The 14,969-nt window shown below is 41.5% G+C and overlaps 2 protein-coding genes across 2 annotated transcripts; one reads left to right on the top strand and one right to left on the bottom strand.

Annotated features, from left to right (window-relative positions):
• LOC103318830 (uncharacterized) lies at nt 1-952 on the top strand. The gene has a single exon (XM_008220269.2). It carries the CDS (start codon nt 170-172, stop codon nt 746-748), a length of 579 nt encoding a protein of 192 aa, XP_008218491.1. The 5' UTR covers nt 1-169; the 3' UTR covers nt 749-952.
• Nucleotides 953-1,007: 55 nt separating this feature from the next.
• LOC103318885 (stearoyl-[acyl-carrier-protein] 9-desaturase, chloroplastic-like) lies at nt 1,008-9,492 on the bottom strand. The gene is made up of 3 exons (XM_089047409.1): nt 9,075-9,492; nt 2,149-2,653; nt 1,008-1,694 (listed from the first exon to the last, which is right to left on the bottom strand). The coding sequence occupies exons 1-3, from the start codon at nt 9,188-9,190 to the stop codon at nt 1,134-1,136; spliced, it is 1,182 nt and encodes a 393-aa protein (XP_088903535.1). The 5' UTR covers nt 9,191-9,492; the 3' UTR covers nt 1,008-1,133.
• Between the last annotated feature and the right edge of the window lie 5,477 nt (nt 9,493-14,969).

The following is a 14,969-nucleotide window of genomic DNA, read 5'->3' as shown; positions in this document are numbered from 1 at the left end:
AATCACATTCCTCTCTCTCTCTCAAACAAAATCAGGTTCACACATACCTGCAAATTCCAAAAGCCACCATTTTAGTTTCTGATCAGAGCTTCCAAATCCCAGCAGAGTAGTAAAGGTAAATTTAGTAGTTGAAGCAGAGGAAAGTAAGGATCTCAAGTAGAGTATAAAAATGGGTGGTCTGTCGATGAATATTTCCAACGGCGCAGGAGGAGCAAGGTCTGGTTCCCAGTACCACACCCACAAGGTGTTCCTGTTGTGCAACTACATTTTGCTAGGCGCGGCCTCCAGCTGCATCTTCCTCACGCTGTCTCTGCGGCTGCTCCCCTCAGTGTGCGGCTTCTTCCTCATCCTCCTCCACATATTCACAATTGGGGGGGCCATATCTGGATGCGCGGCAGCCTCCGCGGGGACGACGTCAGGCAAATGGTATGGAGCCCACATGGTGGCCACAGTGCTGACAGCAATATTTCAGGGGTCAGTGTCAGTACTCATCTTCACGAGGACGGGTGACTTTCTTGGGGAGCTGAGGTCGTACGTGAGGGATGAGGACGGCGCTGTGATACTCAAATTGGCTGGAGGCCTCAGTGTCGTCATCTTTTGCTTGGAGTGGGTGGTCTTGACCCTCGCCTTTTTCCTCAAGTACTATGCCTCTGTCCAAGGCACTACTACTGCTTCTCCTGCTATGAGGAGTTCCAAGGTGCAACAAGAGGAGGACTTGAAGGACTGGCCTTGGCCATTCCAAGTCTAAACATTCATTCAATCAATTATCATATCCATCTCCATCTGCTGCTTTCGTTTCATTCTATTCTATTGATTAAATCAAATTATATACATGTTGTTTGCTGTGTAATTCGTCGATTCGATTCGATTCAATTCAGTTGTTTGTTGTGAGGATCAGAAAATTGTACTTTCTTCATCTGTTATATGGAAGTTTTGTTCTATTTTCTTTTTACCTTCAATTAATTTCTTTCTTTCTATTAACTCATCCACAATAATTTCATTCGTAATTACGGAATTGGGAAAAAATTATTGACAAATTACTTGAGAAAGAGAGTAAGCACCATTCCATTGAAAGGGCATACAGAAGAAACACATTCTGAAAGAAAAACGAAAACACTCTTCTAAAGTTACTTTTAAACCTTTACTTCTCTACCAAAAAGCCAGCTGATTGGAACAGTGGATGATTGCTTGGCCTTTCCCTGAGCCCTCTCCTCCAACCTTCTAATTCTGGGCGGCAATCTACACACAAAATCCTGCGCTTTATGTCCCTCACCCGAAAGACCCGTCAACTTCTCTATGTTCCATCTTCCAACCAAAAACTCCAAAATATCAGCATAATCCCTAGCAGTATACACTTCAAGCCGCTGGGCAACAGCTGAGAAATGTTCAAAAAGGTTATCATCTTGACCATCGTACATCAAGTGGGCTGGCATTGATATTTTTTTTTTCATCATGTCAGCTAAAGCCAAGACAGTGCCATCTGGATCAATCTCAAAGAGCTTTTCCACAATCTTTGTATAGGCAGTTTCATGGCGTTTTTCATCCGAGGCAATGGTACCACATATCTGAGCCAATTTCAGGTCCCCGTGCTCTTTGGCTTGCCTGGCTGTGTTCCCATGGGAGATGAATGTTGCCCTCTCTTGAAATGAAGTATATATGAACCCAAGGTAAGGATTGTTTTCTGTTTTAGGATCCTACAAAGTACACAAAATTGAAAAGCAGGATATAATAAGACTGAATTAAAAAACAAGAAAATATCAGACAGTAGTTTGTAGTACTATAGTTTGTCCAAGTTACTGATCATAATCATCACCACAAATTGAAGCATGCCATATTTTGACATGAAGGAATTCATAATTTGGTGGAACCACCAAAGACTAGACTGCAACAAAACAAATTTAATAACATTTACTGTTAAAAAAAATTCACTAATTATTGTCTTTCCTATTGTGTTATACTTGGGAGTCGGGACCAACAACAGAAGATAAAAAGGAAATTGCACCTTACTCCGGCACTCAGATTCCTCAAAGATTGATATAAATCCTTAAGCTTTCCTATTATACCAAATTCCTAAGCATTGACTCAAAAAAAAAAATCATCATCAAGGAAATAATTAAAAACCGAAAAACAAACAAACAAATATCTCACCATTCCTGATCCAATAAGATATTGAATTGTCTTTTCAATTTGTTTCATATCTACTCGTCCCGAGAGATAAAGATACTTGTTTAGAAGGTCACCATGCCTGTTCTCTTCGGCAGTCCAGGCCCTGGTCCATATTGCCCAGGAAGTAAGGCTTGCACCAGTATCATCCCGAACTCCATCCAAGGTATTAAGCATTGTCTGATAAGTTGGTAGGGCTTCTTCAGTGATCATATCTCCAACCAACACAACAAAATAATCATCAGGAATTTCCTTTGCTCTTTCCCTCAACTCCTTAACTTGATCATAGAATCCATCGGATTCAGGCATTGGAAGAAAATCTTGTGGTTGCCAGCATTTCTCAACTGGCTTTAGGTGTACCAAGATGTTCTTATCAGCCCAATCTTCTAATGATTTGAAGATCTCAATCTGTTGAGGAGGCAGTGAATGTTTCACTTGAACATGTACCTCACGTGGAGGCAAAAAAGACTTCTTCAAATTTTCCATCTCACTACAACAAGCAGAAAAAGATCTTAAAATGATATACTTCAAATTACAAATCTAACAACCATTAAGTAAGCTTTCTAATTCCCCAAATAACTAACTTATAAGGGTATTCTATCACGTACTTTGGATTACATCATAATTAGATAAACTTACCTAGGAAACCACATACATCACCATCGAATAAAGAACAGAGAAGTCAAAGATACAGGCAGCTACCAAATTCAAAACTAAAACTGAACAAAACAAACTTTAATTGTTGCTGACAGTGCCACAGCTATAATTGAAAACATGAGGACAGACAAATGTAGATTTCACGGATGTAAGAGCATCCACAATCATGCTCTCCATTTTTTAGTTTAAATTTAGCTAAAAATATATAAAAGCTATTTTATGAGCTCTTAATAAAATTTAAACTCTAATCATGCTCTCTAGTTTAGGGAGTCATAAATGCTATAACACTGTTTTAATTGGTCCATTTCTATTAAAAAATAATATAAAAAATAGTTAGTATTAATTAAAGGTTTAAAATACTCTTATAAAAAAGGGACATTTTGGAAAAAGCAAAAGGAGAGAGAAAAATTTTAAAAGAAGCAAAAATGGACAAAAATGCCCTTATTTATTTTTAGATTTCCTAAGGAATCCAATACATTTGCATGTCTTTGATTTGAAAGTTGAGTGGTTTTTTTGTCTTTTTTGAAAAATCTTTGGCTTTTTCCAAAAGTGAAATTTTTTTTATGTCTAAAACCTAAAAAACCTTATAAAAAAAGCACCATTAAACTATAAGAAGCCACTATGAGTGCTTTCTCTCTCCTCAAATTTAGGAGCTCCTAGAAGGTCTCCCTATTTTAAGAGGTGGATAGGGAGCATGGTTGGAGTTGTATTTTTCCACTTCCCCCCTTAAAATTTGTCTAAGGAGGTAGTTTAGGGAGCCATTGTGGATAATCTAAACAACTGTCAATCAAAATACTATTAAACATGTTCACAAATACGGCACTACCACATTTGACAAGAGGGAAAGTGGGGGCAACAAACTTGAACAATATCGCATTATTCAAGCGCATGTGATAATTGTCAAACACAAGTCCTAGACACAAAAATGAAAAGAGAGAGATAGAGAGGTACACAGAAATCCATACAATCAGGAGACTACATTGTAGTAAACAATTGACAAACAAGAATAATGCATCGACTTAAACATTAAACAAACAAAAGAAGCTGAATTTAGTTGGAAAAAAATACCAAGTGTCCAACTAGATTCATGTTAGTCAAACAAGTGTAATCACTATGAAAGAATATGAGGAAAAGGGCTATAAATCACTCAAACACATAAACAAATAAATACATGTTTGAAAATATAAAACATCAAACTGTCAAAAAATGAAGACACGGGAAAACAAGTTTTACAATAACCACGGGACCTAGTTCCAAAAGAAAGAATTAAACACAAAAAATTCAGACCTAACTCTCAACAGATGTGAGACATAGTTAAATAAGAAACGCATATCTTCATATTGAAAAGGACAAACAGAAAACCTAACTAGCAATTTTCTTTTCTCTTTTAGGATAACCCCAGCGAGATCAAAACAAAATTTATTTCAATATCAATTATAAAATAAAGGAATTTTTTAAAATAAAAATATAAGGGAATAAGATTTAATCATCGACATAAGTAAACTGTACATGCTTTGTTTATACCATATTTGACCAAGCAACTAGAAGCAACTCTAGGCAAAGCAAAGAGTCCCACATTGGAATATTACAAGAAGTGAAGGCTCCCCCTCACCTATAAAAGGAGACCACTCTCTCCTTGAAAATGATCCCTTGGGCTGGGCTTGACCTTTAGTCATGACCTTCCCCTTTCTTACATTTAAGTTTGGGCCCAACCCCATGTACAAATGTAAATACACAATATTATAATAATGAGAATATACTTCTCCGTGGACGTAGCTCATTCATTAAGGGTGAACCACGTATATCTTGTCTTTTGTATGTTTATCACTTGCTCAAATCCTCACACGCTTGGTGAAGGTCCTCACCTTCACTCATCATCAATCACACCTCATCACTAAGTTGGGCTCAAAAGTGCCGAACCATTTTTGAGCGTCAACAGCTTTGGCGCCGTCTGTGGGAATCGACACAAAAGCTTCATTCTCCCTTCTTCAGCGTTGCTTTGGCAGTTCCTTCGGCGGTGCCCTTCGGCACCCGCAATCAGCATCTCCTAACTTGCCGAACAGCAATCTCATGCTGGAGCAACCATGAATGCTAAGGCAACATTGCAAAAGATGATATTTCAAGGAAAACCAATCAGAATGTGGATACCCATTTTGCATGGCTTGCATGACCAAACCACCATCTCAATTCAAAGTGCCGTTCGGCACCCCATTTGAAGAGAAAGTTTGGCACCCTTATAATCAACATTATCTAATTGTCATTCGACAATACCCATAGTGAGGCAACTTTGAATCACAAGGCAGCAACATGCAGAAGACAATTCAAGCCAAATGGAGGCCCACGTGGCCCACAATTCCATATGATAGGTGGCCTGTTCATAATTTTCTACATAAATTAGTATTGGAGGAAAGCCACCCATTTTGCATGGCTTGCATGGCTTCTGTGACCAAGTGTGGAACCATCATCTCTACAACAGCCAAAGCTGCCGAACGGCAGCATGTTGCCCAACAAAAGAGATAAGCAGACTTCCTCCTTATTAATATAATATGTTATCCAATTAAAATAGGCAAAAGCCAATTTTTGTTGCCTACATGCTTTTCAGCAGTACTACATCTTATCAAAATTCAACACTTGTTGTTTGGCAACCCAATAAACTATCTATGCAAAGAGGTCTCATGTTCAGCCAAATGACGAATACGAGCTCCGGGACCTTCCAGCTTGCTAGTTCTTCATCCACAACTAATCGGCAAGCTGACGACGGCACCTGCGAAGAGCTCCCAAACCATTTGTACCGTGCCTACCGAACGGTAGGCCGTCGACCAAAGGCCAACCTTGCCGAACAGCAAGGACACCCAACCACGAATTTTATCAGGATACCCAAAAAAAGAATGGGTTCATCCCCATCAAAAAAATATTACGCTTGCACCCCAATGACATGCCCATCGGCACCTCTCGTCGACTGAAAACTATCGGCAAGCCAACTACGGCATCTCCGCCTCAAAAAATTTCACCAAAACACCCTTGCCGAACGGCAAGGGCTGTGCAGAGGACACGGAGGAGGCGCAAGAAAGAAACCAGATCCGGTCACCTTGCCGACGCCATGGTCGCACGGAGCTGAATTACCAAAGCAAAAACACTCACGAAGGTACACGACGTGCTGAAGCCGAAGATGTGCTGGCACCACAACCTTCTTCCTAAGGAGATCTTGCCGAATCTTCAATGGGGAGTCACAATCAAAATATCCTTGCCTCACCGAACGGCAAGAGCTGCTGGAAAGGCAGCAGACTCACGAGATTGCTCCTTCCAAAGTCAAAGTGCCGAAAGAACAAGAATTTGCCAAACCTACGACAAGCTGCCAAAGCCACCTCCCAATAACAGAAGTGCCGTTCGGCAAGGGTGACTGGAGGAAGTTATTGGAAGGATTCGTGAACTGCCCGCTTCTTCAAGACACAGATCCGAACTGTCTTGCCCACCCCTTGGATACCTCATCAAAGCCAAGGACGTGCTTCGTTAAAGACACGAGTGGAAGTCGCAAAATGGGACCGGTCTTCTTGAAAGAATTCGGGGCTGAGATGGCAGACGTGGTTTTCCCTTTACTCTGAAGCTCTTTGCTGAACGGCAAGGCCTATAAGGGAGGTACTCAACGCCTTTTTCTTCCAAACCCTAATCCTAACAAAGGCTCAGCTCAATCTACAAAGACCCGGTTCTCTCTCACCGAAGCAAGGGCCTCACGATAAAGGCCCAAGCTCACCCCATCAAGAAATTCAAGAATTTTCTATGGACACCCATACAGCTACCGTTCGGTAGGACATGGTTGAGCCAAGTATCGTGCCCAGACCTCCACCTTCACAACTCAAAACCAACACTCAGATCTCTCAAATCAGCCCCAGATGTGCCTTACTGATCGGTAATAAGCTCCTCCAAATCACACCAGGCAGCACTCATAGCCACAGGAAAATTTTCACTCCACCCTTGCGAGCGGCAAGGGTCGATAAGGAGATGGTGGCCTCGAAAAACCTCCTTGCGATTCTCACAGAACCCGCCAACCCGACCAATTCTTGGGCGAAAATCAACCTAGCACAAAGCCGAACGGTGTTATGTAGGAAGGACTCCACCCTCCTCCCAAATCCTAAAGCCTTGCCTAGGCCCAAAAGCGGGCCCAGCACCTTGACTTCACAAAGCTCCCTTATCCAAGCTGCCCTTGCCGAACGGCAATGGCCATATCAAAGTCAAGACACTTCTTGAGGCCCACGAGTTGCTCCCCTGCTGAATCATTAAATCTCTAAACGGCACCCAGCTGCCATACAAAAGCATAACGACCAAGAGCTACCGTTCGGCACCCACAGACTGAGTAATTATTCAAGTAACCTTGGAGGCATCTCATCATCAATGCAAAGGCTCACGGTTTCGTTCGGCACCTCATCCTTCAAGCCAACCAATTGGCCAAACAAAGACCTCCACCTTGCTTATATTTCATGCCTTACCGTTCGGCATCCCGTCATCGCATGACAAGAGAGATGCCTTCGGCACTCTGTCATCATGTGACAAGAGAGATGCCTTCGTCACCATGTCATCATCCGACGAGCGATGCCTTCGGCACCACGCCATCATCCGACGAGCGCGCGCCTTGGCACCGTCATCGCATGACAAGAGAGTTGCCTTCGTCACCTGTCATCACATGACAAGAGCGATGCCTTCGGCACCGTCATCGCATGACAAGAGAGTTGCCTTCGCACTCGTCATCATTAGACGAGAGCGATGCCTTCGGCACCCGTCATCACCTTCGGCACCTCGCCATCATCCGACGAGAGCGCCGCCGGCACTCGTCATCGCATGACAAGAGAGTTGCTGCGGCACTGTCATCACATGACGAGCGATGCCTTCGCACCCGTCCATCGCATGACAAGAGAGTTGCCTTCGCACCTGTCATCACATGACGAAGCGATGCCTTCGGCACCGTCCATCGCATGACAAGAGAGATGCCTTCGGCACCTGTCATCATCCGACGAGAGCGATGCCTTCGGCATCCCGTCATCATCCGACAAAGCGTTGCCTTCGCACCTGTCATTATTAGACGAGCGATGCCTTCGGCACCGTCATCATTTGATGCGATGCCTTCGGCACCTGTCATCATTTGACAAGAGAGATGCCTTCGGCACCACATCATCCTACGAGGCGATGCCTTCGGCACCGTCATCACCTTCGGCACCGCCATCATCCGACGAGGCGACGCCTTGACTTCGTCATCACTCAAAGGCACCATCGACACTACACTACTTGGAAGAAGACTAAGGTGTTGCTCGGTCAATGCCGAAAATTGCAAGTCCTCAACCAAGGAGTACCTCCTTGCTGAGAACTGGGGACTTCGCTTATACCATATTTGACCAAGAACTAGAAGCAACTCTAGCAAAGCAAAGAGTCCGTTGGAATATTACAAGTGAAGGCTCCTCACCTATAAAAGGAGACCACTCTCTCCTTGAAAATGATCCTTGGGCTGACCTTTAGTCCATGACCTTCCCTTTCTTACATTTAAGTTTGGGCCCAACCCTACGCATAAACGTAAATACACAATATTATAATAATGAGAATATACTTCTCGTGACGTAAATTCATTCATTAATGAACCACGATATCTTGTCTTTTGATGTTTATCGCTTGCTCAAATCCTCACACGCTTGGTGAAGGTCCTCACCTTCACTCATCATCAATCACACTCATCACTAAGTTGGGCTCAAAAGTGCGAACCATTTTTGAGCGTCAACATGCTTCACAAGCAAAAATTGAACACTAAGCATAAAAATCAAACAAAAATAACTTACAACTAAAATTAAAAATAAAATAAAAACCCGTGGATTGCTGCATCTACATAGAGCATCGCGCAACATGCAAAGCTAAATGAAGAGAGAAGAAAACATAAGAGTAACATAATTCGAATAATCACCGACTTCAGTAACTACATGACAGTTCTCGAATTGAAAGAAAAATGAACGAGTGGCAAAGCACAAACTTCAAAAACAACCATGAGGAAAAGAAAAAAAAAGAATTAGAAGAGTATAAAAATAAACTCATATTTAAGAAATTAACCCCATATTCAACTGCATTGGCACAAAACCAAAAACCCCAGATCAACAGAATGGCTAAAAATTCATTCTTGACGATACCCATTTGCATTTTGCAAAGGGGCGTAATACAGTCGTGCAAAAACGAAACAGAAGATACAAATGAATGGAAAAAACAATAAGAAAGAAACTCACTTAGCGGGAGAGTGAAGAGTAGAGGCCAGGAAGATTTTTGGAGATCTGAGATTGTGGGACTTAGAAAGGAGGTTGTGAGATGGGAAAGTCATCATGGAATTGAAACTCAGAGCCATTCTGCTGTCTTTTCTTTCTTTCTCAGTTGTTGCCTTGTTTATTTATCTCTAGAATCCAAAGAGCTTTGCTAAATTGCTACTCAGTTGGTTGCTATTCAGTTGGTTTCAGCTTTATATTCAACCTCTTGGTGGGAGAGAGGGAAGAGAAGAGAAGAGGAGATAGAGACAGCCGCACGCAACCAAACGATGAAATGTCTGGAGAGAGAAACGGGAAGGTCATTGGTAAAGTTGGCCTCCTTTCGATAAGGACCAGTCATTTCCCACCTAATTACGTCGCTGCCACTTCAGTTACAGGTCGTCGTTACATTTTGTGGGTGGGGGAGGAGGGGGGCGGTTTTGAAAACATAAGCCAATTTATCCCAAGTTTTAGAGCATTTCCACCGTTCTCTCCCAGCCAATTTATCCCTAGGCCCTTGATCCCGTTTTCAGTGCCGAAATGTTGCCCAGGCAAGAGCTGGGCTTCACCAACTCGGGCGAGGCCCAAAGTAAAATCGGTCTGTTCTCCTGCCTTAAGGTTGTGACATTACCGCTGACGCCAAGATGGCATCAACGCACGAATTCAAATTTTTTACCGTTGGTGTGTGATATGCATGCGGGATTCACGTTCGTCACGCACGCCAATGGTAAAAAAAAAATTGATTTTTTCATTAGCACCTGCTTTCTACCAACGGATAAAAGCCACTTGAGGTGTCTGATCCATTGTTCCACTACCATCCAATAGCACAAAAATTGAAGAAAAAAAAATACCATTAAATTTTAATTTTTTTAAAATATAAATACATACCAATATTATTCACTTTATGCACCAAATCTTCACACAAATTCTTCTATGTTCGCCCTAAAACTAAACATATAGAAATAGAAGCAACTTACAGGTGACGTAGATGGTCTAAGGATCGATTGTGCCCTCGGTGTGAGCACATTCTTCCTTGGGATGCGATGCTAGACCTGGGCTAAGGGGAGAAACAACATATGAGGTCTAGAGTACCGGTATGGTACAAGTCGAAGACCCTCCGATGCTAAAGTAAGTTGAGAAAGAGCTTTGTTATTGACAAACGCTAAAGCATGAGAATCAAGCTGAAAGTCTTACCCTGTGTCTAGGGCGAGAGGCCCTATTTATAGAGAGTGCCTAGTATGCTTTTAGTACTTAGTTTCGATGTGGGACTCATAGGAGTGTCTTCTGGGGTCGACACGAGTCTCAGCAAAATATCAAAGTGGGGTGGGAGGGGTGGAGGTTTCGAGTTTGTCCCTTATAATCGGCACGATGCACCAATCGTATGTCCGAGGAGCTTCCAGGAGCTCTTGCCGATCGCGGGGAGGGGGAGGGCGACAGCTATGTCGGGTGATGAATCAATCGTGGACTCCGATCCATACATAACTGATCTATCAGTGGGCCGCAGTGTTCCCTAGCTTCATACTATTTCCACGTGTCATGATGTGAGTGAAGGGGTCAGATACGGTACAACATTCTCTTTCCAATATTATTCACTTTTCACACCAAATTTTCTAATACTAAATTTCATTTGTGTAAAAATACAAATAGCATCTTCCATCGAAGTTGGAGGGAAAGATGCGTTGGCAAAAGCGAGGGACAACATTCAAAGCGGCAAAAATCTTGGCAACGAGGTAAATTTTTTGTAAGTGTCGTTTTGTTAAATTTAACGTCATATATTTTTATATTTTCTTGCATTTCCAATTTGATTTTTTTTTTATTATAGATTATGCAAGGGCAAATGTGGTTCGATGGCACTGGCCAAGGAAAAAAATCTTTCAACAATCACCAATGTTATGAAGAATTGTTCGAGATTCAAAATTATTCTCACGGGTCCGACCATTGTGTTGAATGATACGCCGCTCCACAATTCACTTGCATCGAATTTGCCGTTAGACTCCCCGATGAATCAAGATTCGTCAATCCAAAGGGAGCCGAGTCCTATTGGGAGAATGCGACAAAGGCCAAGAAAGGAAGTACTTCGAATAATGATTGTGCAAAAAATTTGGAACAAATTGCTATTAATGGCACACTGAGAATTGAGAGAGACATGAAAAGAGATGAGGTTGACAAGGCAAGAAATGAAGCATTTGCAAGAGAAATTAAGTATGCACACAAACAAGACATGAACAAGAAAGATCAGGAAACCAGGGCCATGGATAGGAGCCATATGTCCCTTGAAACAAGAATCAAGGGATGTTATAAGAAGAAGTGTAGCACCCCATCCTAAAAATAATAATTTATTTATTTATTTATTGTGAAATTACATTTTTGCCCTTAGGTGTAGTGGCACTTTAGTCACTTTTTGTTCGGGAATGATTTTGGGGAATTGAGCAGCACCTTGCGTAGAGCTCGACAATAAGAGTTCGTAGACATGTGGCACGCCCAATTCTGAGTTGTAACAAAGGACGAAAGGTCTAGAAACGAAAAGGATGTAAAGGGAATTTTTAAATTTGTTACTACTACAATACCCGCTACAATAACCGGGGCTTTTTTTATTTTTTTCTCCTTCTTCTTTCTGTCCCCCTCCCCGACACTTCTTCTTCCTCTGTCCATTCGCAATCACTATAGCAAATGATTGTTCGACTTCCGACTATCAATAAACATCGTCGTGCACCGGTTGGCCATGCCTCGCTTCACGAAAAATGTTCCTCTCTTCCTCCCCTTAAAAAACCACCCAAGACCAGATCCGATTCGTTGACGGTGAGCTTGAATCGAAGCTAAGAAAGGGTTAGGTTTTTCTAGCGGTGTTCTTGCATTTTCCGGCGATTCCGGCATTAGTTTTCGTCCAGTAAGTTGCCTTCAGAATGTCTTTGGATTATTTTGTGTTCTCATGTTGAGTATATCTTCCTGAGTCATGCGAAGGGAATTGACGAATTATTTGCGTTCTCAGGTTGAGTATGTCTTCCTGAGTTATGCGAGAATTGACGGATTTGTCTACGCGCGTATGACAATGTGCCCACGAGTTGCGGGGATGCCCAAACCTTGTGGTGCTAGGATTTGCGTTCTCAGGTTGACTGGATTTCCCTAGGTTTGGCAAGGTATGCGTCTCAGACCAACCATGGGTCCCCTGAGTTTGGCGAGAAATGCGTCTCAGGCTGACCTTGTGTCCCCCGAGTTATGTGAGGATGTATCACACATGTGGCCACATGTGAAATACTTGGAATTGACGGTATATTATTGGAATTGATAGATAATGTTTGAGGTACATCTATGTGGAGATTAGTGCAGTATCAACGTGTAGTATAGTTAACAATATATTATTCCTCACCCTACTCATATTATCTACACAAGGTTGGCCAGGATCCCTAGCCATCTGCCCGACTTGTTTACACAGGTGGTTACCTTGTTTCCCATTCCTCTATTGCCTTTGGATTTTATGGTGTTTCGATATACCCCTTGTTGAGTGATTGCAAGATATATGTACCATGCAGATGATTGCATGTATGGCTTTTAAGTAAAATGTTTGGTTATGCAAGTATTTGGATGTACAATGATAAACTAGTTGAACAGTTAGGTATATGAGTTAATGGCATGATATTCAATTATATAGCTTGTGGAGACTAAGATAAAGAATGATTCCAGAATTTCTTTGTTGGTTACATTTTGAATATTTATGTACTATCTTAGTTGTGTTTCAGGGTAGAAAGAACTACGTCTGGCTTGGTCCCTCAATAAGGGTACGTAGGCATCCTAGGCTAACCTAGGTGCAGCCACAAGTTTTTGTTTGGTTTGTTATGTTATGTTCAGTTTCGTAAAGTTGAATTTGTTGAACGCTTGAGAGTTTGCTGTGCATGTAGATTTTTGAGTTTTGTCCGTTTTTCGGGAGACTCTGCGGTTTTCTGGCAGAAGTTAAACCCTTAAGTGTGTTTTCATTTTGCGAATCACGGCAAAAAGGATATTTTGGTCATTCGTGCACGGCACTTGCTAAGTGTTGGACACGCACGAGGTTTGACCTGGATTCCAAAGTGAAATTTGGTCGGGTCCTGTTAAGAAGGCTTTTCAGTGACAATGAACCTAGCAACACGGATTGATTAAATGATGAAAACCATTAGGTTGTATTGATAGAGTTGTCATTTCTTTATTAGTTGTATTGATTGTTTTTTATTAAATAAAGAAAGCATTCAATAATATAGCTATTTGTTTAAAACATTGCATACATCAAAATAAAGCATAATTTATTACGAAACACAAACATAACAAAGCATAATTCATTACAAAACACAAAGAAAACATAATTTAAAACTAAGCATTAAATTTGACTTTAGTGACTGTGATTGTCTCTCAGCGTCCATAAGTGCTCCATCAAGTCAACTTGATGTCTTTCTTGAACATAAGAAGATTGTATTTCCGTATAACGGTCAATAATATGATTGTTGTAACCACCATTCCTAATCAACGGTTTGTGCTCTCATGGTTGTCCATTTACTCCCACGGGATGTTTATAAATTCATGTGAATATCATATTCATGGGATTGGGTTCGAACATCTCTAGTTCAGCATAATCATACTCATCCTCCACAATCATGTTATGGAGGATGATGCACGTCATCATAACGCTCAGAAGCACCTCTTGATCAAACATATGAGTAGCCCCCCTTACGATTGCCCAACGAGCTTAAAGGAAACCAAAACACATTTCCACATCTTTCTTATAACCATCTTGATAGGTAGCAAAGTATTTTCCTTCTCCGATTGGGGATGCAGAATTATTTTGAGGAATGTCCTCTGCCTCGGGTAAATTCCGTCTGCTAGGTAATACCTACCCAAGTAAATGGTATGGTTGATTTCATATGTGATCTGAGAGGATTGACCTCTCAACACATCGTTGAACACCGGGGATTGACCAAGCACGTTAAGGTTGTTTTGAGATCCCGCAACATCCAAAAATGCATGTTAAACCCATGTATCAAATGATTCAACAGCTTCCAAAATGATATTTTTTTGCCCTTCTTATTCCTATAATCTCCTTGTCATGCAGTTAGGCAAATCTTCCACTGCTAGTGCATGCAGTCGATACTTCAAATCATACTTAGGAAACCTTGAGCCTTAGCTTTTTGTAGAAGCCTTTGGATGCCCCTAGGCATAAGTTTGCAGAGGTAATCCCTAGTGTATATAGTTTTGATTGCATCACAGAATCTAACCAATCTCTTTAGGATAGTTTATTTTCTCATCCTAGCAATCTCATCCATTGGTCTGCAGATGCGCCAAATGTCAGCATCCGTACTATAAGTTTTTCCTCCAGAAAAAGATCTAAAACCCTAGTAGCATCGTATTTCTGAACGAAGTATGCTTCGTAATTACAAACATCATGCATGATTTTATTAAACAAATGGGGATGCATTCTATATCGACCTTGAAAGCTAAAGTACAACCAATTTGGGATAAAGTAATCTTCCAAGAGATTCTTACCCCAAGAATGTCTATGTCTGTCCACGTTTGGGCCACAGCCGGGTTGTGAACCATGGTGGTGTTGGCCTGATTGATCGAGCATACCCACTACCACGATAACTTGATCATTATCTGCTTCCCATTCTCTTTCTTCTTCAGCACGTTTGCCTATTCTTTCTTTATTTTCTCGCTTGGCCTTCTCCAACAACCTCATCGTGCATGACATCGAAAGTATAATGTGTTTTGTAAAATCTAAGAAATGAAAGGATATAGAAGATATGGATGATTGGTGTGAGTTGAGGCTGTGGTTTTATAGAGGGATTTAGAAGATAGAGATGACAAGTGTCGCAATTGTAGCAACTGAAAATCCTATCTGAAATCTTATATGTGAATTTT

Source organism: Prunus mume, linkage group LG1, assembly GCF_029339155.1.
Source record: "Prunus mume cultivar Tortuosa linkage group LG1, ASM2933915v1, whole genome shotgun sequence".
In the NCBI taxonomy this organism is placed as follows: Eukaryota; Viridiplantae; Streptophyta; class Magnoliopsida; order Rosales; family Rosaceae; genus Prunus; species Prunus mume.
Note: the sequence above shows the minus strand (reverse complement) of the source record. Positions and strands in the feature narration are given on the sequence as shown.